Below are 21,332 nucleotides of genomic sequence, written 5' to 3' on the forward strand. Positions count from 1 at the left end.
TTAGCAGAGTGAATCGATTACATTGACTCAGACCACTTGGCTGAGCTTGGGGTTGGTCGTCCTCTGTGCTGGTGTCTGCAGTGAGTTCCGAAGGGGCTGAGTTGGTGACAGAGGCTGCCAGCAGGTGGAGCTGTGCTGAGGTGGGGGGAGAGGGCTGAGACGGAGTGACGTCATGGTCCCGCACCGTAGGGCGGGGGCACGATGGCAACTCCTGCAGCAGGGCCCCATCCTCCAGATCTATCACATTTATGAACTGACGACCCTGTGCATCCGGAGAGGCAGGGAGAGAGAGATAAGACCATTAAGTAGCATTTCATAAAATGCCTGAAACAGTAAAGATGATCTGCACCGGTGTACTGAACGTTCCACTCGATTCTGTCATTAAATAGTCCTCTCACCATGTTTCTCTCGGGTTTCTCCCCCGATGTCTCTGTGTCGTGGACAGGAGGGTCCCTAGGGAACCGCAGATTCAGGAACAATTCAGGAGGGAGAGCAGCAGGTCCAGAAGCAGCAGAAGTGACAGTAGGTTGGGCAGAAATGCCTGTATCTGAGTGAGGAGAAGCTGGGTCTGTGTTGGTGCAGGCATCGTGGCTCTCAGGAGGCCTCTTGTGTGTAGAGGCAAAGGCATGGAGCTCAGCTGCAGTAGACAGTGCCTTGTCCACCAATCCCTGACCAGTCAGCACGGAGTCAAATGTCCCAAGAGGGAAGACATAGCCCTCCCCAAGAACAGGCTCTGCAGGCTCGTCTAGCGGGAGTATGATGGAGTCCTCCGGTCTAAATGTGACCTCTGCTTTCTCTCCCTCTCTCCTCAACCTCTCCACTCGTCTCTTCTGCCTCCTGCTGGAGTTGGTGCTGGTGGAGGGTGTTGCAGGGGTAGGGTTCTGTGCCTGTGGGTCCACTCTGAGGAGTTGGAGTCTGGCCTCTGCCCCCCTCTGTCTCCCTGCAGCCCAGCCCATCAGCTCCCCCAGAGGGATGAGATGTGGCACGCGGGCCGGAGGGGTGGCTTCGGGCAGCATCATCCTAGGAGGGTCTGGGTCCCTCTGGAGTAGCTGTAGTCTGGGGTTGTGGCCCATGGCTGCTGGGGTGACAGTCAGGGGCCTGGAGGAGTGTGGGAGGGGTATGAGAGCGAAGGTCGTAGGGGGGCGTGGGTCAGGGTGGAAGCGGAGGAGGGGGAGGCCGTGGACAGGGGGAGGTCTGTGGGATGGGAGGGTAGGAGGCAGGTGACGGGGCTCAGCCCCTCTGGACCTCTCCACCCTTGTCTCTGGATTCTGGAGCGGGGGAAGTGTGTTCCTGGGGGCCTGGTTGGAGGGATAGTGGGCATACTGTGTCAGATTGAGGTGTGATGGTGGCGCGGTGGACTCTCTCTCTGCCTCCCTCGATCTCTCCTCTGCCCTCCTCAGAGCGGCTGGGTCATACTGGCTGGGGTTCAGGTGGGGGGGCACGGCAGTGCTGGGTCTCCTCTCAGACGGGGGTCCCCAGGCCTCACGTACAGGGGCCGTTTTACCATGCTGCTGGAGGGACAGCAGGGGAGGGTGCAGCTGAAGCAGCTTCAGTCCTGAGCTGTAGGGAGCAGAAACCTGTGAACTACCACCAAAGGGCAGTAGCAGAGGGGCACTGCAGGTGGGGTCCACAGTGGTCTGAAGCCCATGAGAGGATGAGATCAATGTCCTGGTCTGCCCCTGGATATCTCTCAACGGCTCAGGGTGGACGGCCAATGGCTGCATTTCGTGGATGGGGGGTTGGTCTGTGGGTCTGTGTCCCCCAGACAGAGGCTCCGAGGCTAGAGGGGCCTGAACCGAGCACTGGGTCTGAGGCATAGGGGACATGTTGTTCTTGGAGGGGGTCAGATTCAGGTGAGGGAGGAGAGTGTTAGGGTGGGACAGAGGCGTATTGGGGTGTGGATAGGGCACATTGGACTGGGCCGGGAGTGTGTTGTTCTGTAAAACTGGGAGGTTGACAAACGACGCTCCGACCACCTGCATCAAACTCATGAAGTTGATCTGCTGCAACTGAAGAGAGAAACACGAAGCAATAGTGGATTAGTCCATGGCTACATACATACATTTATGTCTTTTCCTCTGCCTTGTCTGATGTTCAAATTTATATCCACCTGGACCAGTCTGAATAGCTCATCCTGCAAGAGCTGTCTGACAGGGTCTGTCTGGGCAGGCAGGATCTGGTTGGGAGCAGAGGCAGGGGCAGGGGTCGTATTGGTGCTCTCCTGGGGCAGTCCCCCGTTAGGGGCAGAGTCTGCTGCCTGAGCCCCAGCCTGAGGCCCTGACCCAGGAAGGGGTTGGAAGCTGGCATTGGGAGGGCCGTCTGATCCTGAACCCTCACTCAGAGTTCTGAGGTGGAGAAAACAGACCAGGTAAATGTCACAAATGCAGATTTGAAGGGTAGTGAATCAAAGTACCTCTATAATATTTTATATGGAACTAAAAGGAATACAAAACAATATACAGTGTGTTTTTGTTTGTGTTTTTGTTTGGGCTCACTTACATATTTCTTGTCACTTCTTCAGTAATATCTGATGGTCTTCTCAGGGAGCCATGAGACAGCAGATTCTCTGCCTCCTCCTCTCTAGAACACACACACATTCATGTAAACATAAACATGATGTGAAATGACTTTTCCAAAGAGACATAAAACAAGCCCTCTAGTAACTGGCTGCTGCTTTGGTTACAATCCACAGTGTCGGTCACGTAGAAATAGAATGAATAGAATCCATTTCTATGGTCTGTCATACCAAACTGTAGCTTCTGTTTACTATCACCACGGTAACAGTAGCCTACCAACTCACCTCGACCAACCAGCCACGGTTTGGCTCTGGAGTCAATTAGAAAATGAGAACAACAACAAAAAAATCACTTATCCCTATGTTTCCCACACCCAGAACTCACTGAGAGCTGACAATGTCCTCTTCCCTCTCTGAGCACCGTAGATCTGCCAGCGTTAATGCCTGGGGAGAAGAAAGGATAGACAAACTTAGTGACCAGGTGCCAACCAAACAATTAATCTAGCAACATAGAGAACGCTCATGGTGTGATTGGCAGTGCCCACCTGGCCTGGTGGGCTCAGTGTTGGACGGAGGCTCTTGATGTGGACAGAGATGTTGAGGATGGAGAGAGAGGCTGATGACCTCAAGGCCTCGTCAGCATTGCTGTCCTCTCCTTTTTCAGCAGAAAGGTCACACTTGTTGTCTGGGAAGTCTGCCACCCCACTCTCAGGGTTTAAGTTCACTCCCACAGGGTCAGAAAGCTGTGAGGTCTCTTGGGATGTCACTCGTTCCACCCCCTCAGTCTGTGAGCCACTGTAGAACATAAATATATTAAGATCCTCTCTGAGCCATAAGAAAACGATAAAACACTCATACACACACTCACTAGGACAGTTCGCAGTGTTGGGGATCCTGGTCTGGCAGAGTAATGGGTGTGCCAGCTGATGCAGGGTAACCTGTATCCACACTGCTCTCCCTCTCCAGCTTCCAGCCCACCTCAGGCTGCAACACTGGAGCCACTGTCCACTGCCTCTCTGGAACCTGGGGGTGGAGGGGAGAAAGGAGAGAGTGTTTACGGGCATATTCAATCTCTCCCTATCCCAGTCTGCTGTCCCCACATGCTTCAAGACGGCCAGCATTGATCCTGTTCCCGAGAAAGCTAGACCCACTTCAATTTGCCTACCGCCCCAATAGATCAAAAGATGATGCAATCGCCGTCACTCTGCACACTGCCTTATCCCATCTGGCCAAGAGGAATACCTATGCTGTTCATCGACTATAGCTCAGCATTCAACACCATAGTACCACCCAAGCTCATCATTAAGCTCGAGGCCTTTGGTCTGAACCCCGCCTTGTGCAACTGGTTCCTGGACTTCCTGATGGGCCACCCCCAGGTGGTGAAGGTAGGAAACATCCCCTTCACTCCGCTGATCCTCAACACTGGGGCTCCACAAGGGTGCGTGCTCAGTCCACTCCTGTACTCCCTGTTCACCTATGACTGCGTGGCCAAGCACGCCTCCAACTCAATCATTAAGTTTGCAGATGACAACAGTAGTAGGCTTGATTACCAACGATGACGAGACAGCATACAGAGTTGAGGTGAGGGAGTGTGATGCCTGGTAAACAACCTCTCACTCAACGTCAACAAAACAAAGGAGATGATCGTGGACTTCAGGAAACAGTAGATGGTGCACCCTCCTATCCACATCGGGACTGCAGTGGAGAAGCTTCAAGTTCCATGGCGTACACATCACTGACAAACTGAAATGGACCACACACACAGACAGTGTGGTGAAGAAGGTGCAACAGAGCCTCTTCAACCTCACGAGGCTAAAGAAATTTGTCTTGTCACCTAAAACCCTCACAAACTTTTACAGATGCACAATTGAAAGCATCCTGTCGGGCTTTATCACCTGGTACGGCAACTGCACCGCCCGCAACCGCAAGGCTCTCCAGAGGGTAGCGCGGTCTGCCCAACGCATTACCGGGGGCTAACTACCTGCCCTCCAGGACACCTACACCACCCGATGTCACAGGAAGGCCATAAAGATCATCAAGGACAACAGCCACCTGAGTCACTGCCTGTTCACCCCGCTATCATCCAGAAGGCGAGGTCAGTACAGGTGCATCAAAGCTGGGACAGAGAGAAATGAAAAACAGCTTCTATCTCAAGGCCATCGGACTGTTAAACAGCCATCACTAGCACATTAGAGGCTGCTGCCTATAGGCATAGACTAGGAATCACTGGCCACTTAAAGGAATGGAACACTAGTCACTTAATGTTTACATATCTGGCATTACAAAATGTCATATGTATATAGTGTATTCTATACTATTCTACTGCTCTGACATCGCTCGTCCATATATGTATATAATCTTAATTCATTCCTACTTACATTTGTGTGTATATGTTGTGTACTTTATTAGATATTACTGCACTGTCGGAGCTAGAAGCACAAGCATTTCGCTACACCCGCAATAACATCTGCTAATCACGTGTATGTGACCAATAACATTTGATTTGAGATAATGAGAAGAAAGGAAACCTGTCAGAGAATTCTGGTCTATGCCAAGTCTGGTGGTTCTCATCACTCATGGCACACAGCCCACGCACATCTTATATCTGGTTAATAAACAGTTCATAGAACACTATGTACTCACCTGTAAGTTTGCGCTGTAGTGGTCCATGCCTAGCAAGGCGGCGGTGTACCTGTGCTCCAACATGCTGAGGGCCGTGAGCACCGCAGGAGCCGAGGCTTTGACCCGAATAACCACCCCACCTCCAGCTACCTCTCCTCCGCCCGCCTCCCTCTCCTTCATCCGACTGGGTTGTCCCAGCAACACCCTCTTATCAGCCCAGCGCACCATCCACTCCAGCAGCCTGCCCAGCCCTGGGAACTGGGCCTCCAGCTTGGGCTCCAGCTCCTGCTGCAGTTCTACAGCCTCCACGGAGCACAGGGGCCCAAACGCCCCGCCCTCCGATGGTTGCTCCCAGGGAACAGAACTCTGACCGGGGCTTGACTTCGAGCCAAGGCGGCTTCTTTGAGGTGCGGGTTCTGGAGCTGGGCTGGCTGACCCGGCCTGCAGACTGAAGCCAAACAACCCCTGCTGCCTGCCAGTCCTGAGCCCAGGAAGGGACAGGACACTGACAGACATGCTGGGTCTGGGTGTAGGGGCCTCACTGTGGAGAAACAAAGGGTTGGTAACGAGTACTGGTTTGTAGCAGTGTCCTGCTCTGAACACGGGGGCGTCACTGCCCCCCTGCCTCCTGGTCGCTTGGCGCCCATCTCTCTGGCGACGGCGGAGAGTGGTGAGGACATCGAAGGTGAGGGAGTGCAGCTCCCTCTCTCTCAGCTGGCTACAGAAGCCCTTCAGCAGGGGAGGGTCACAGCCTGCGTCTGGGTCAGGACCGTCCTTCTCCAACACGTAGCTAAGGAAGAGCTCCAGGAAACGCAGGTACTCTGCATCCTCCAACTCAAACTCCCAGGTCCCCACCACGGGCAGGGTCAGAGAGGGGCTGTCCTCCCCCACAGCAGGGTCCTGGGCTGGGCCCGTGCAGCTCTGGTCTTCCTCCTGGGTGCTCCCACCCTCAACTACTTCTACTTGACTTCCAGGCTTGTCTGCTCGGTCCTGCACCCTCACTCTCTTGCTGATGCTGAAAACAAAAATAGTTTACACCACAAATTCCGCCAAAGAGAAACTTTTGTCCAATCAACTTGCCTGACGTTGCCACAATGGCCATAAAAGGACAAGGCTTCAAAGTAATGATTGATTTCAGAACAAATAGTTCTGACAGATACAAATTTCATCAAGAAAGCCTGAGTCTACCTGTGAGGAGGCCTGCTGTGCAGGTCAGGAGAGAGAGCCACGGAGTTCTCGGCCGTGTCTCCATCGCTGTACACCAGGGGGCGCCCACAGTCCGTCAGGGTGCTGTTACTCAGACTGGCCCCCAGGGAGAATCTCTCCAGCAGGGCTACAGCCCCCTGCCCTCCTCCCCCTGTCCTGCTCCTCCTCCCTCTCCCATAGGTAGAGCTCCAGGGGAGCCAGGTGCCTGGCCAGACGCTTCAGGTCCTTCCTCCTCTGTCTGAGCCGCTCCTGCACCAGAATCATCATCACCTCCTCTCCCTCCTCCTCATCCCTCTTCTCACCGTTCTGTCCTGAGGCTAGAAGAGAGAAAGAGAAGGTCAAGGAGCGAATGAAGATTAGTAAGAAACATTAACATTACCTTATGCCAAGACAGTGGTTTTGATTCCCGGGACCACCCAGACGTAAAATGTATGAACGCATGACAAAGTCAGTTTTGATAAAAGTGTCTGCTAAATTACATATATTATTTTTGACCCTCTTTACGTTCTGCTGGGCAGAAAGGTGAAGAGCAATGACATTAGTAGATAGTAGTTACCTGGGACAGTGCAGTGCCTCAGTCTCCGCAGGAGTGAGTTGTACTTCTCTCTCAGAGGGACCCTGACTGACTCCTCCTCCTCAGGGAAGGCCTGCACCAGAGTCTCTGCCACCTGGAGGAAGACAACAGCCTGGGGTAAGAGACGTGATTCCACTCTACTTTATACCTCTCCTGTGTGGGACGCGGAAAAACACAATGAACCGAATAGGAATGTTGTGAATGAGGTGACTGCCGGCTCAGGTTTACCAGGGGTACAGGGGGTAGTTCCGAGACCAAGCTGAGGAGGGTGTCCTGGAGGACCTCCTCAGCATTGAGGAATCGGGAGAAGGGAAGGAAACGACAGGCCCAGTGGAGAGCCCCCTCGCAGGCTGCGGTCACCTCGCTGTCATCTGCTGGGACCTACAGGATGAAATACACACATAAACAAGTTGTTAACAGATCATTGATTATAGAGGATCTCACACACCACACACACACACACACACACACACACTGAAGAAGATATACCAAGCAACACAGGAAAAAGGCCTTTGTGTGGTACCTGGGGATCTCTCCCATGGTTCCTTGCAGCCTGATACTTCCTGCAAGACATTGAGAGCTGGTCTCTGACATTCAGCATCCAACACAGGCCACACAACTCCCTGAAGCAGACTGGAGGGAAAAGGCTCGGAATTAGGCCATGCTTCAATGGATGAATGTAGTTCAATGGTGTGACAAACAGTCAAAAAAAGTATCTTACTGATAGTTTGTATAGTGACAGGGTCCATGGTTCCGTCCCCACTGGGTCCCAGTCTGAAGAATCCACTGCGGGTCACAAACTTCATCAGAGCCTCTGGGAAGGCCTTGGTCACACACTGCTGCTGAGAGTACTTCTGACGGATCTAAAGACCGACCACCAAGTTCGTCACCCACGAGACTCAGCATAACACTCCAAATCATTTCATTTCACTCAAAAACATAGTCACATTCATACAATCTATTCTATAAAACAGGATAGGAGGGGGGTTAGAGGGTGTGGGGACAGAGGGCTGGAGACAGGGGTAAGAACAGGATAGGAGGGGAGGTTAGAGGGTGTGGGGACAGAGGGCTGGAGACAGGGGTAAGAACAGGATAGGAGGGGAGTTAGAGGGTGTGGGGACAGAGGGCTGGAGACAGGGGTAAGAACAGGATAGGAGGGGAGGTTAGAGGGTGTGGGGACAGAGAGCTGGTGACAGGGGTAAGAACAGGATAGGAGGGGGGTTAGAGGGTGTGGGGACAGAGGGCTGGTGACAGGGGTAAGAACAGGATAGGAGGGGAGGTTAGAGGGTGTGGGGACAGAGGGCTGGAGACAGGGGTAAGAACAGGATAGGAGGGGAGGTTAGAGGGTGTGAGGACAGAGGGCTGGAGACAGGGGTAAGAACAGGATAGGAGGGGGGTTAGAGGGTGTGGGGACAGAGGGCTGGAGGCAGGGGTAAGAACAGGATAGGAGGGGAGGTTAGAGGGTGTGGGGACAGAGGGCTGGTGACAGGGGTAAGAACAGGATAGGAGGGGGGGTTACAGGATGTGGGGACAGAGGGCTGGTGACAGGGGTAAGAACAGGATAGGAGGGGGGGTTACAGGATGTGGGGACAGAGGGCTGGTGACAGGGGTAAGAACAGGATAGGAGGGGGGTTAGAGGGTGTGGGGACAGAGGGCTGGTGACAGGGGTAAGAACAGAATAGGAGGGGGTTAGAGGGTGTGGGGACAGAGGGCTGGAGACAGGGGTAAGAACAGGTTAGGGGGGGGGACAGAGGGCTTAGAGGGTGTGGGGGACAGTGTGCTGGAGACAGGGGTAAGAACAGGATGGGGGGGTTACAGGATGTGGGGACAGAGGGCTGGAGACAGGGGTAAGAACAGAATAGGAGGGGGGTTAGAGGGTGTGGGGACAGTGTGCTGGAGACAGGGGTAAGAACAGGATGGGGGGGTTACAGGGTGTGGGGACAGAGGGCTGGAGGCAGGGGTAAGAACAGAATAGGACGGGGGTTAGAGGGTGTGGGGACAGAGGGCTGGAGACAGGGGTAAGAACAGGTTAGGGGGGGTTAGAGGGTGTGGGGGACAGTGTGCTGGAGACAGGGGTAAGAACAGGATGGGGGGGTTACAGGATGTGGGGACAGAGGGCTGGAGGCAGGGGTAAGAACAGAATAGGAGGGGGGTTAGAGGGTGTGGGGACAGAGGGCTGGAGACAGGGGTAAGAACAGGATAGGAGAGGGGTTAGAGGGTGCGGGGGACAGAGGGCTGGAGGCAGGGGTAAGAACAGGATAGGAGGGGGTTTAGAGGGTGCGGGGGACAGAGGGCTGGAGACAGGGGTAAGAACAGGATAGGAGGGGTTTAGAGGGTGCGGGGGACAGAGGGCTGGAGACAGGGGTAAGAACAGGATAGGAGGGGTTTAGAGGGTGTGGGGACAGAGGGCTGGAGACAGGGGTAAGAACAGGATAGCAGGGGGGAAGAGGGCTAGAGACAGGGATAAGAACAGGATAGGAGGGGGGTTAGAGGATGCGGGGGACAGAGGGTTGGAGACAGGGGTAAGAACAGGATAGGAGGGTTCAGTACCTTGTGTAGGAGAAATGGAAGAAATACCTTGTCTAGGCGATGTCGGGAGCGTCGCAGGTGGCTGATGTACCACTGGGCAGCTGGACGGGAGCAGCGGGCAGACCTCAGGAGCAGCAGCACCCTCTGGAGGACCCCTGACAACCTGTGACGGGACGCCCCCTCCAACAGCTGCCCAAATCCCCCTGACGGATCCTAGGTAACAATGAAATAAATCAGACTCTCGGGGGACAATCAAGGTGGAACAACATGGTTGTGGAACGGAATTGCAGAATCTAAGGACAAGATGAGGGAAATGATCTCTGAGTAATTGAAGACCACAGGAAGATTAGGTGGAGCGCGCCCACAGGACTGGAAAACCCACCACCGGCCCAGGTGATAGGCCCAGGCTGATGTTGGTCAAGTTCCCGAGGTTCAAGGACAAGGTAGCTGTTCTGGAAAGAGCCAGGAACTTGAGAGAAACGTATATCTTCCTCAACGAGGACTATCCTGAAGCTGTTCCCCAGAAGAGGAAAGAACTGATCCCAGCCATGAAAGCTGCCAGAGCGTGTGGGGACATTGCTTACATCTGCTATGACAGGCTCATTGTCCACCCTCCCTCCCACAAGCCTGGAGGGGATGAGAGCCAAACCTATGGGTTCATAGCTTCAACCACATGCACACAAATTGATAAATGGACTGCTAAATGTAAAAAAAAATTTTTTTTTTTTTATCTTGCTTTGTTTGCTCTTTTCAGTATTACGTCTACCTCTGATAAGCTACCCAGGAAAGGGCTGAAAATAGCCCATATTATATATGCAGCCTTAGAAAGGTTCATGAAATCAATAACTTGCTAACATCAGAGAACACTCATATATTAGCCATTTGAGACTCATTCAGATAATTCCTTTGATGATACAGCAGTAGCAATACAATGATATAACATATATAGAAGAGAGAAATGCTTATGGGGGAGGTGTTGCTGTATGTATGTATGTATATATATATTCAGAGCCATATCCCTGTAATTCTTAGAGAAGATCTTATGTCAAGTGTTACTGAAGCGTTGTGGTTGCAGGTTCACTTGCCGGTGCCTGTAATCTGGTTCAGGTTAATAATCAATCAACCAGGGTGTTTTCAAACACTACAGGAACAAGATCATCCATATGTATCGATCACATTTGTACTAATGCTGTAGAACTTTGTTCTAAAGCTGTATCTGTACCCATTGGATGCAGTGATCACAATATAGTGGGTATATCCAGGAAAGCCAAAGTTCCAACAGCTGGGCCTAAAATAGTGTATAAGAGATCATACAAAATATTTATCTGTGACTCATGTGGATGACGTTAAAAAATATTTGTTGGTCTGATGTGATTAATGAGGAGCATCAAGATGCTGCACTTGATGAATTTATGAAATTGCTTCTTCCAATTATTGATAAGCATGCACCTGATAAGAAGCTGACTGTTAGAACTCTTACGGCTCCATGGATGGATGAGGAATTGACAAACTGTATGGTTGAAGGAGATGGGGCAAAAGGAGTGGCTCATAAGTCTGGCTGCACATCTAACTGGTTGACTTACTGCAAATTGAAAAATGATGTGATTAAACTCAACACAAAGAAGAAGAAATTGTATTATGAAGCCAAGATCAATGATATAAAGAGCGATGGAAAAAACTTTAAATGAAATTATGGGCAGAAAGACATATTCAACTCAGTCTTTCATCCAATCAGTTGGCTTATTCATTACAAAAACATTTCATGTTGCCAATTATTGTAATGATTATTTCAGTGGCAAAGTGGGCAAACTTAGGCAGGAAATGCCAACAACGAACAGTGAGCAATTATATTCATGCATGCATATATATATATATATATATATAGAAAGAAAAGCATTGGAAGCTTGAATTTTGTAAAGTTAGTAGGAGAGGTGGATTTTCTGTTGTTATCAATCAATAATGACAAACCTCCTGGCATTGACAACTTAGATGGAAAGCTACTGAGAATGATAGCTGACTCGATCTGTCATATTTTTCATCTGAGCCTAGAGGAGTCTTTGTCCTCAGGCCTGGAGGGAAGACAAAGTAATTCCGCTACCCAAGAGTGGTAAAGCGACCTTTACTGGTTCTAACAGCAGACCTGTAGGCTTGCTGCCAGCTCTTAGCAAACTGTTGGAAAGAATTGTGCTTGACCAAATACAATGCTATTTCTCTGTAAACAAATTAAACAACAGACTTTTGGCCTACTTATAGAGAAGGGCACTCAACACGTACTGCACTGACACAAATGACTGATGATTGGTTGAAAGAAATTAAGAAGAAGAAGACTGTGGGAGCTGTACTGTTAGATTTCAGTGCAGCCTTTGATATTATTGACCATAACCTGTTGTTGAAAAAACTTGTGTTATGACTTTTCAACCTCTGCCATATCTTGGATTCAGAGCTATCTATCTAATAGATGTCAAAGGGTTTTATTTAATGGAAGCTTCTCTAATGTCAAACATGTAAAGTGTGGTGTACCGCAGGGCAGCTCTCTAGGCCCTCTACTATTTTCTATTTTTACCAATGACCTGCCACTGGCATTAAACAAAGCATGTGTGTCCATGTATGTTGATGATTCAATCATGTATGCATCAGCAACCACAGCAAATAAAGTCACTGAAACCCTTAACAAAGACTTGCAGTCTGTTTTGGAATGGGTGGCCAGTAATAAACTGGTCCTAAACATCTCTAACACTAAGAGCATTGTATTTGGTACAAATCATTCCCTAAGTTCTAGACCTCAGCTGAATCTGGTAATGAATGGTGTGGCTGTTGAACAAGTTGAGGAGACTAAATTACTTGGCGTTACCTTAGATTGTAAACTGTCATGGTCAAAACATATAGATTCAATGGTTGTAATGATGGGGAGAGGTCTGTCCTTAATAAAGAGATGCTCTGCTTTTTTGACACCACACTCCACAAAGCAAGTCCTGCAGGCTCTAGTTTTGTCTAATCTTGATTATTGTCTAGTCGTGTGGTCCAGTGCTGCAAGAAAAGACCAAGTTAGCTGCAGCTGGCCCAGAACAGAGCGGCACATTTTGCTCTTGATTGTAATCAGAGGGCTGATATAAATACTATACATGCAAGTCTCTCTTGGCTAAGAGTTGAGGAGAGACTGACTGCATCACTTATTTTTATAAGAAACATTAATGTGTTAAATCCCAAGTTGTTTGCATAGTCAACTTACACACAGCTCTGACACACAGACTTATTCCACTAGACATCTATTCACAGTCCCCAAATCCAAAACAAATTCAACAACATACAGTATTATATAGAGCCCTTATTGCATGGAACATCCTTCCATCTCATGTTTCACAAATAAACAGCAAACATGGTTTCAAAAAACAGATAAAGCAACACCTCACAGCACCTTTCCCCTATTTGACCTTGATAGTTTGCGTGTATGAATGTATGTATGTGGTTCTGTCCTTGAGCTGTTCTTGTGTAATGATGTTCTGTACTATGTCATTCTGTATTGTTTCATGTTTTGTGTGGTCCCCAGGAAGAGTAGCTGCTGCTTTTGCAACAGCTAAATGGGGATCCTAATAACATACCAGATATATAGATAGGTGTTATTCTAATGGTTCCATTTCTAGATATTTCTAGATTTTAAGTTTGGAATAGTGGTGGAACATTGTCTCAGTCCCCCTCCCTTCAAATTGGGTGTGGTTGTACTCCAGGGTTCTCCCCAAAGAATGTAAGAGAGGCACAGGAAATGGCAGTTAACATCTCTGAGTCCAAAGGCTCTGGGCATCCCCCCCGGGCCTTACTCAGCAGCACCATCTTGTTACAACTTTCCCGGGGAAACGCTGTGCTCTGTAGTACCTGTGTGTTGGGTGCAGGCTGGGGGCAGTAGAGTGGCGGCGCAGGCAGGTACAGGCCTATAGGCACCAGAGCAGGAAGGCAGGAGGACAGGTCTTTGGCTGAGTCCAGTAGAGCCCCCAGGGGCTGGGACAACACATCTACCCCAGCCATGACTGATGCCTTCAGGATCTCCTGCACGGAACCCTGCAACAACTCCACGTCCTCACCTTCCAGAGAGTCTGAAAGAGAGAGAGAGAGATGAGAATGATAAAGGCGAGGAAAATAGAAAAGTGCATATGAGCGATAGACGGAGATGCAGAGGCAAACTGTACTGTCGAATGGAGTAGCAGAGGTCCACCGTCAGGCACACCACACCTGTGAAGCTCTTGTAGTTCTCCTCGTCTCCTTGGGTCTCCTCTGACCTGGCCTTCCTGCCCAGTAGAGACTCCAGCTGACCTTGAAAGAGGCTCACAGGCTCAAGGGCTGCTGGGAGATGTAGTTCTCGCCACCTGAGCCTGAGGTGGCAACAGACAACCATCAGAAACTCACAACATCTCATTGACTTAATCATCACAATCCACATACACGTCTGTGTTGATGAGCTGGCAGCTCTAACACGTACAGACAAACACACACTGACCCGGTGAAGTCGCAGTGCTCTGTGGAGTAGGTGGTGTAGGCCAGGCCCAGGGAGACTGCAGCCTTCCAGTCCCCCAGACGATGAGCCAGCCAGGTGGCCTCCGGCAGCAGCCCCCCCTGTAGCAGCAGGTCCAGGGCATAGCCCACCGTCCACACCTCTGACAGCTGCTGACCCCGCACAGCCCCCGCCACACCCTCCTGGCACAGGGGCACAAGGCGCCCTACACCTGGGGCTGGAGAGAGTGGACACACAGACATAGGAATAAACACACTGTCCAACACACTGGCCTGTATGGACCAATAATGTGTGTGTGTGTGTGTGTGTGTGTGTGTGTGTGTGTGTGTGTGTGTGTGTATGTGTGTGTGTGTGTGTGTGTGTGTGTGTGTGTGTGTGTGTGTGTGTGTGTGTGTGTGTGTGTGTGTGTGTGTGTGTTTTGATTACCATGGGGGAGGTGTAAGGGAGGCAGTACATCCACACTGTGAGGGGGCAGGATGAGAAGGGGCTGGTTGGTGAAATATGAGGCCATGAACCTTCCCAGAGTCTGAACTACAGCACAGGCTGCCTCCCTGTGGACCTCTCCAGGCAGCCAGAAGCCAGGAAGAGCCTCCTCTACAACCAACAGATAAATAAAGTCAATGTCAACAAGTAACAAAACATGACTTTTAAAACTGATACAGGTACAGTCTCTTGGCATGATATTGAGACAATTTTTATGAGTTTTGCATTTTAGCGCTATGTAAAGCCAAAAGTATAATTATGGGGGGGGGGGGGGGGGGTAATCTCTTCCAATGAACCTGGATTGACCAAGATCCATACACACCAGCGTTGTGGGCACTATCGTCCTCATGTGGTCCAGCCTGATGGAGTAGCAGACGGGCCATGTGGTCCCCCAGACCCTGGGCCTCTTTCAGACGGTACTGGAACAACAGTCCATACAGCAGGGACAGCAACAGACGTGTCTCCAAGAACGCACTCCGAGGCCCATCTGGGGAACAGGAGGTGACACCTTTAGATTCAAACTGTCCCCCAAAACCACACATATCAACTAAACTATCCTTCTCACCTCTCTCTCTCTCTGCCCACAGCTCAGCTCTCCAAGTCTGAGTACTCTCTGAGTAGGAACCAAACAGGAAGTGCTGTTCCCCTGGGGACCCAAAAGAAGGTTGCACATTTGAATCATCACTTATATACAGTACCACTTCAATGTACAGAAACCAGACAACCTCCAAATTTATAGTGCTCACACAGGCTCCCGTTCATCCTACCTATGTAGCTCAGCAGAGTGGGCCCTTCCTCCAGCCTTTCTCCCATCCCCTGTAGAGCTGTCTGGATCTGGGACAGGATGACAGACACACGACCCTGCTCCTCCTCACAGTCCGTACCGCTCCTACGGTACTTCAGCTCCTCCCAGTACTGCAGGGTGTGCCTGTATACTGCACGCCATGCTCCCCGCAATCTGCCGAGTCATAATGTCCGAGGGATATGAGAGAGAGATCAGACTAAAGAGCCAAAAATGACACTACGTTAAAAATCAATCACACGCCCACTCTCATGAATACACACATGCACAAGAGATTGACTCTACCTGCTAGAGGGCCCTTGGGAGAGAGGCAGATCCTGTTGTGATGGCCCTCTTCCCTCCTCCTGCAGGAATAGCACACAGTAGACATCTGTGTGGGCACATTTCTGCTGGAGGCTGTAGGTGTGGTCCATACTGTGGGAGGTCAGCTGCAGGAGGAGCACAGCTGTGGACAGGGTCTGGGAGGAGGGCTCAGAGCTAGCCTTGCCAGTTTGAGAGAGGTCAGGGGGCGAGGAGAGGAGCAGGCCCAATAGCTGTTGAGTTAGCTCCACAACCAAACCCAGGCAACTCCTCCCCCCTGTGTGAGGGGCACCCCAGGGGAGGAAAGAGAGAAGGGTTCTGAGGAGGTGGAGGAGGCGGGAGGAGAAGGGAATGGTGCTGTTCTTTCTCTTTCCCGTGTGGGAGCTGGGGATGGAAATTAGACGGAGGAGAGCAGCAAAGCGAACCGCACAGCGGACTGTGTACTTCAGCAGACACTCTCTCTGCTCCACAACGCCACCTAATGACACACCCAGAGCCCAAGCTGTCAGCAAGCTGCCGTGGACCCCCCGGAGCTCAGGAGGGAGGGCTGGGGGACTCCTCTCTGAGTCCGCAGAGCTAGCATCAGGGTCAGGGCGAGAACTGGGGTCAAGATCAGCCAGGGTGTCTGAGAGGGCATGGAGGGTGTCGAACATGGAGGCAAACTCCAGCCGACCGTGGTCCTCCACATGTGAACCAGCGGGCGGTCCTTCAAGATCAGAGTCATCCTCAAACAAAGCCTAAGGAAACACACAAATTAACATTTACTATGACAAAGAGAAGAGAACATTGAGTGTGTGTGTGAGAGAATCAGCTGATGGACAGACCTGAACTCTCTGGATCAGCTCCCTGGTGTCCCCCAGTTCTCCCTGGTCCTGCAGGAAGAGGGGCAGGGTGGGTGTAGCTGTGGCTGTTGGGGTAGGTACAGGTGTGGGCCTGGCTCTCAGCTCCTGCAGACTGCTACTAGGATTCAGACAGGATATGGACTCCAGCCACGCCCTGGCATGGGGCTGGGAAAAGAGAAGGTAGACAGCAGAAAAAAAAGAGCAAACAACAAGAGAAATATACGGGGCAGTTGATCTTAGCTATTGACCGAATTAGTATTGAGCATTTCAGCAACTACACAAGAGCAAAACAATGAAATGCACTGGAGCCAATTACATATAACTCCCTACCCTCTCCTGACCCCTCACCTGTGTTCGCTCCAGTGCCCGGCTGGCACTCTCCAGGCCCTGGCTGGTGTCGTGCAGCAGAGCCCTGAGGAGGGTGGCGGGGGAGGGCTGCTCAGGGACCCGCAACACTGTGGCCATGTAGCCATCAGACACAATGAGGTAGGGCAGCCGCGGGTGCCAGGTCACCGAGTAGCGCTGTCTCAGGACATCCCGTACAGACAGGCTGGAGCTGGACAGAGGGTCAACCCCAGCCCCTCCGACAGAGACTGGAGGTCTGAGGATAGATGAGGGGTGATAGTTAGAGGGGAAAGTGAGGGGAGAGATTAATATAGGGTGGGAAAAAGCATCACCATTCATGAGTATATTATAGTAGTATATTAAAATGCTTTTCAAGGGGACAGGCATGTACAGTGCATTCAGAAAGTATTCAGACCCCTTGACTTTTTCCACATTTTGTGACATTAAAGCCCAATTCGAAAATTGATTAAATCGTTTTTCCCCTTCATCCATCTGCACACAATACCCCATAATGACAAAGCAAAAATGTTTTTTTTTATTTAAAAAAAACTGAAATATCACATTTACATAAGTATTCAGACCCTTTACTCAGTACTTTGTTGAAGCCCCTTTGGAAGCAATTATAGCCTCAAGTCATTTTGGTTATGACGCTATAAGCTTGGCACACCTGTATTTGGTGAGTTTCTCCCATTCTTCTCCGCAGATCCTCTCAAGCTCTGTCAGGTTGGATCTGGAGCGTCTCTGCACAGCTATTTTCAGGTCTCTCCGGAGAAGTTCAACCAGGTTCAAGTCCGGGCTCTGGCTGGGCAACTCAAGGACATTCAGAGACCTGTCCAGAAGCCACTCCTGCGTTGTCTTGCCGGTGTTCTTAGGGTGGTTGTCCTATTGGAAGGTAAAGCTTCACCACAATTTGAGGTCCTGAGCGCTCTGGAGCAGGTTTTCATCAAGGATCTCTCAGTGCTTTGCTCCGTTCATCTTTCCCTCGGTCCTGACTAGTCTCCCAGTCTCTGCTGCTGAAAAACATCCCCACAGCTTGATGCTGCCACCACCACTTCACCGTAAAGGCCTGATGGTGGAGTGCTGCAGAGATGGTTGTTCTCCTGGAAGGTTCTCCCATCTCCACAGAGGAGCTCTGCCAGAGTGATCACCTCCCTGACCAAGGCCCTTCTCCCCCGATTGCTCAGTTTGGCCGGACAGTCAGCTCTAGGAAGAGTCTTGGTGGTTCCAAACTTCTTCCATTTAAGAATGATGGAGGCCACTGTGTTCTTGGGAACCTTCAATGCTGCAGACATTTTTTGGTACCCTTCCCCAGATCTGTGCCTCGACATAATCCTGTATCGGAGCTCTATGGACAATTCCTTCGACCCCATGGCTTGGTTTTTGCTCTTACATGCACTGTCAACTGTGGGACATTATATAGACAGGTGTGTGCCTTTCGAAATCATGTCCAATCAATTGAATTTACCACAGGTGGACTACAATCAAGTTGTATAAACATCTCAAGGATGATAAATGAGAACAGGATGCACCTGAGCTCAATTTCGAGTCTCATAGCAAAGGGTCTGAATACTTATGTAAATAAGATATCAGTTTATTTTATTATATATCTGCAAACATTTCTAAAAACCCGTTTTCGCTTTGTCATTATAGGGTATTGTGTGTAGATTGATGAGGTATATTTTTATTTAATGCATTTTAGAATAAGGCTGTAAAGTAACCAAATGTGGAAAAATTCAAGGGGTCTGAATACTTTCCGAATACACTGTACCAACTATGTAGAAATAATCATCAGAAATGTCAGTGATTTGTTTTGTGTTTCAAGTGCCATCAAGCTAATGAGAAAGTGAATTATGTTTAGGAGACAGTGCAAGTGTGCTGTGTGGAGTATCAAGACCAACACGTGTTAACCCCTCAAATACTGACATGAGAAAAAGGACACAATGACCATGTTGGAAGAGGAGAGCGAAGAAATAGAGAAAGAGGATGACTACAGATGAGAGAGAAGAAGAAAGGAAAAGGATATAAAATATATATATATATATATATATATATATATATATATATATATATATATATATATATATATATATATATATATATATATATATATAAAAAATAATCTAGAGTGTGTTCAAAATCAGTTTGACATTCAATGGCTATGGATGGACTGATTGATGAGAGAGTATCACACTGATGGTATATTTCCTGTTGGAGAACTTATGGAACACTTGAACAAATCCAAATTGGTCAGGGTGGCTACAATATGTAGGATTATCAAAACTGACCCTTCCATTTGAAATGGGTTGCTTATATTAATGGAATCATTCTCATGTTTACCTGTAAGTGACTAGCGGATGCAGGGGCAAGAAGTGAGCAGGGCCAAAGTCCACACTGCACCCTGAGGTAGACAGAGAGAGCAGCCCCCCCAGACGAGCCAGCATGAGGAAGGAGCCCCTCTTCAGCACACAGGCCAGGTAGAGCCCTCCCGCAGCCCAGCTCACACTGCCCACCCAGTACGACCTGCGAGATATAAAGGGTGTCATCTTTATCATCTAAAACACAAACAGTGTCTACAGTACATACTCCCTGTTATAGTCGTGTACCTACCTCACGTATTTAGAAGGAATGACGAGTTTCTTGCTGCCACATCCCCCCAATCCACTGGAGACAATCACAAAGTTCTGAGTGCTGACAAAGAGAACCTGCGTAGCCCTTGGGTCTCTTTGGTTCAGGACTACAGCTAACAGCAGGCCATCAGGGGAGAAGGCTGGCACCAGTGACCCCCTGGACCTCACCGGACGACAGGGTGGTGTGAGGCAGGCCATGGGGTATGTCTTAGTGACCCAGCGTACACTGTACCCCACAGGACTGACGGAAAAACATACATCCCAATCAAAGATGTTCCAGATGAGCAACGTGAGAACAAAGATCTTTGATTGTAATTATGACAATAAAAAGGTATATAGAGGAGTGTAAATGCTCGAGCGGCAGTATTGACCCCTTGACCCTGAGAAGTTGTTCACAGTCCACTCACCTGCTCCTCTGACCCTCCTCCCATTGGATCTTTAGGAAAGTGACACTTAGCTCCACCTCCGAGGTGAAAACAAAAGCTGACAAGCAGATATCGCCCACTGCCTGGCAGTAAAACAAGGAAAAGACCAGAAGAAATGATAAGAGCATGACAAACGTTCCTTAGGGAAACTAGTCAGACTTTTCCAACTGGATCATGTCTATCCCTGTGGACAGAGTAGTCCTTCTCACCTCCCCTCTGACGAAGATGCTGTGTTGAGATGCCTCCTTGTCCTTTGGGGATGGCAGAGCAGTGTTTCCAGGGTGCTGTATCTGTGCCCAGCGTCCTCTAGCAGTACCATCCCGTACCCCTGCCAGGTCACGCACGTCCACACACTCCCACAGGAACACCTGCCCTGTCACAGTCAACAGCAGCACCCGCATCCCATCCCCTGAAACTACCAGAGACAGGCACACGCCAGACCCTGCGTACATACCCACACATACGCAGTAAGTACATGGAGCTGTGTTGGCAAGCTTGAACATGGCTTATTGTAACAATGGCTTGAGCACATACAGACCTTGTGCTGCAGTGACGAGCTGAGCTTCTGTCGGGACTGCTGCCACGGTCTTCAAGGAGTCTTTGTCCCTGCTCCATAAAAACATCTCTCCTGAGACCAGCAATCCGGCAAGCCACACACCTACAAACAGAAATGAATCATGGGAATTTATTTATTTCACCTTTATTTAACCAACAAGTTCTCATTTACAACTGCGACCTGGCCAAGATGGAGCAAAGCAGTGCGACACAAGCAACACAGAGTTACACGTGGGATAAACAAACGTACAGTCAATAACAGTGTGTGCAAATGTAGTAAGATTTGGGAGGTGAGGCAATAAATAGGCCATAGTGGCAAAATAATTACAATTTAGCAATGAGGATTACTGCCGTGTTTCTATGGAATCAAATGGTTTTGAAATGTAAAGGCCACTGAAAGTGTACCGTTCTGGGATGCGGCCATGGTTACCACCCTGGGGAGCAGGGGCTGCAACTTGGGGGTCTTCTTCTTGGTGTGTCCAGACACCATGTTGATCTCACTGATCCGCTTGTCATCTAGCAGGAAAACAGACTCCTTCTCCTGGACAAATCAACCGTTTGATACAGTCACTAACTGCACAGACACTACCGTTTTCAATACTCGTCCATTTCATGTTCAAGCTGTGCAATCAAATGATTTGCATTATCTAGTGATGGATGTCAATATCTCTGTGTGGATGATTGACAGTTCAGTGTCCTCACCAATCCGAGCCAACAGAACCGTGGCCATGGTTTCTTCCGTTTGATGCTCGATGACAACACGACCTCCAGCTTCAGCTCCATCTTTAATCGATAACGTTAGCGTACTCCCTTGATAGGTATTGATGGGGAAATCATCATGCATCATCTTCAAGCATCTCAGGTCGAGTTGATGTTCTGTAATGGTAGGGACTTTCTAGCTAAACGAAATGCCGAGAAGCTATCAAATCAAATCAAAAGGTCAGATATCACACAAGTCAAATGGTAATAAAGTGATTTAGCTGGTAGCTAGCTAGCATGTATG

The 21,332-nt window shown here is 49.8% G+C and overlaps 1 protein-coding gene across 1 annotated transcript in view; it reads right to left on the reverse strand.

Moving 5' to 3' along the window:
- cplane1 (ciliogenesis and planar polarity effector 1) overlaps window positions 1–21,332 on the reverse strand; it is a 30,259-nt gene that overhangs the window by 8,616 nt on the left and 311 nt on the right. The window contains 32 exon segments of the mRNA XM_064942417.1: window positions 34–262; window positions 399–2,009; window positions 2,111–2,345; window positions 2,500–2,580; window positions 2,901–2,959; window positions 3,061–3,310; window positions 3,384–3,538; window positions 5,159–6,152; window positions 6,326–6,496; window positions 6,498–6,660; window positions 6,900–7,011; window positions 7,146–7,298; window positions 7,441–7,550; window positions 7,639–7,780; window positions 9,495–9,659; window positions 13,317–13,534; window positions 13,671–13,810; window positions 13,936–14,167; window positions 14,377–14,544; window positions 14,756–14,920; window positions 14,999–15,079; window positions 15,201–15,391; window positions 15,521–16,272; window positions 16,360–16,542; window positions 16,726–16,978; window positions 19,060–19,242; window positions 19,330–19,590; window positions 19,757–19,857; window positions 19,984–20,216; window positions 20,313–20,432; window positions 20,735–20,870; window positions 21,032–21,248. Of these exon segments, the coding sequence (XP_064798489.1) occupies window positions 34–262; window positions 399–2,009; window positions 2,111–2,345; window positions 2,500–2,580; window positions 2,901–2,959; window positions 3,061–3,310; window positions 3,384–3,538; window positions 5,159–6,152; window positions 6,326–6,496; window positions 6,498–6,660; window positions 6,900–7,011; window positions 7,146–7,298; window positions 7,441–7,550; window positions 7,639–7,780; window positions 9,495–9,659; window positions 13,317–13,534; window positions 13,671–13,810; window positions 13,936–14,167; window positions 14,377–14,544; window positions 14,756–14,920; window positions 14,999–15,079; window positions 15,201–15,391; window positions 15,521–16,272; window positions 16,360–16,542; window positions 16,726–16,978; window positions 19,060–19,242; window positions 19,330–19,590; window positions 19,757–19,857; window positions 19,984–20,216; window positions 20,313–20,432; window positions 20,735–20,870; window positions 21,032–21,112 (8,128 nt within the window). The 5' untranslated portion in view covers window positions 21,113–21,248.

This window comes from Oncorhynchus masou, chromosome 28 (assembly GCF_036934945.1).
Source record: "Oncorhynchus masou masou isolate Uvic2021 chromosome 28, UVic_Omas_1.1, whole genome shotgun sequence".
NCBI classification, from domain to species: Eukaryota; Metazoa; Chordata; class Actinopteri; order Salmoniformes; family Salmonidae; genus Oncorhynchus; species Oncorhynchus masou.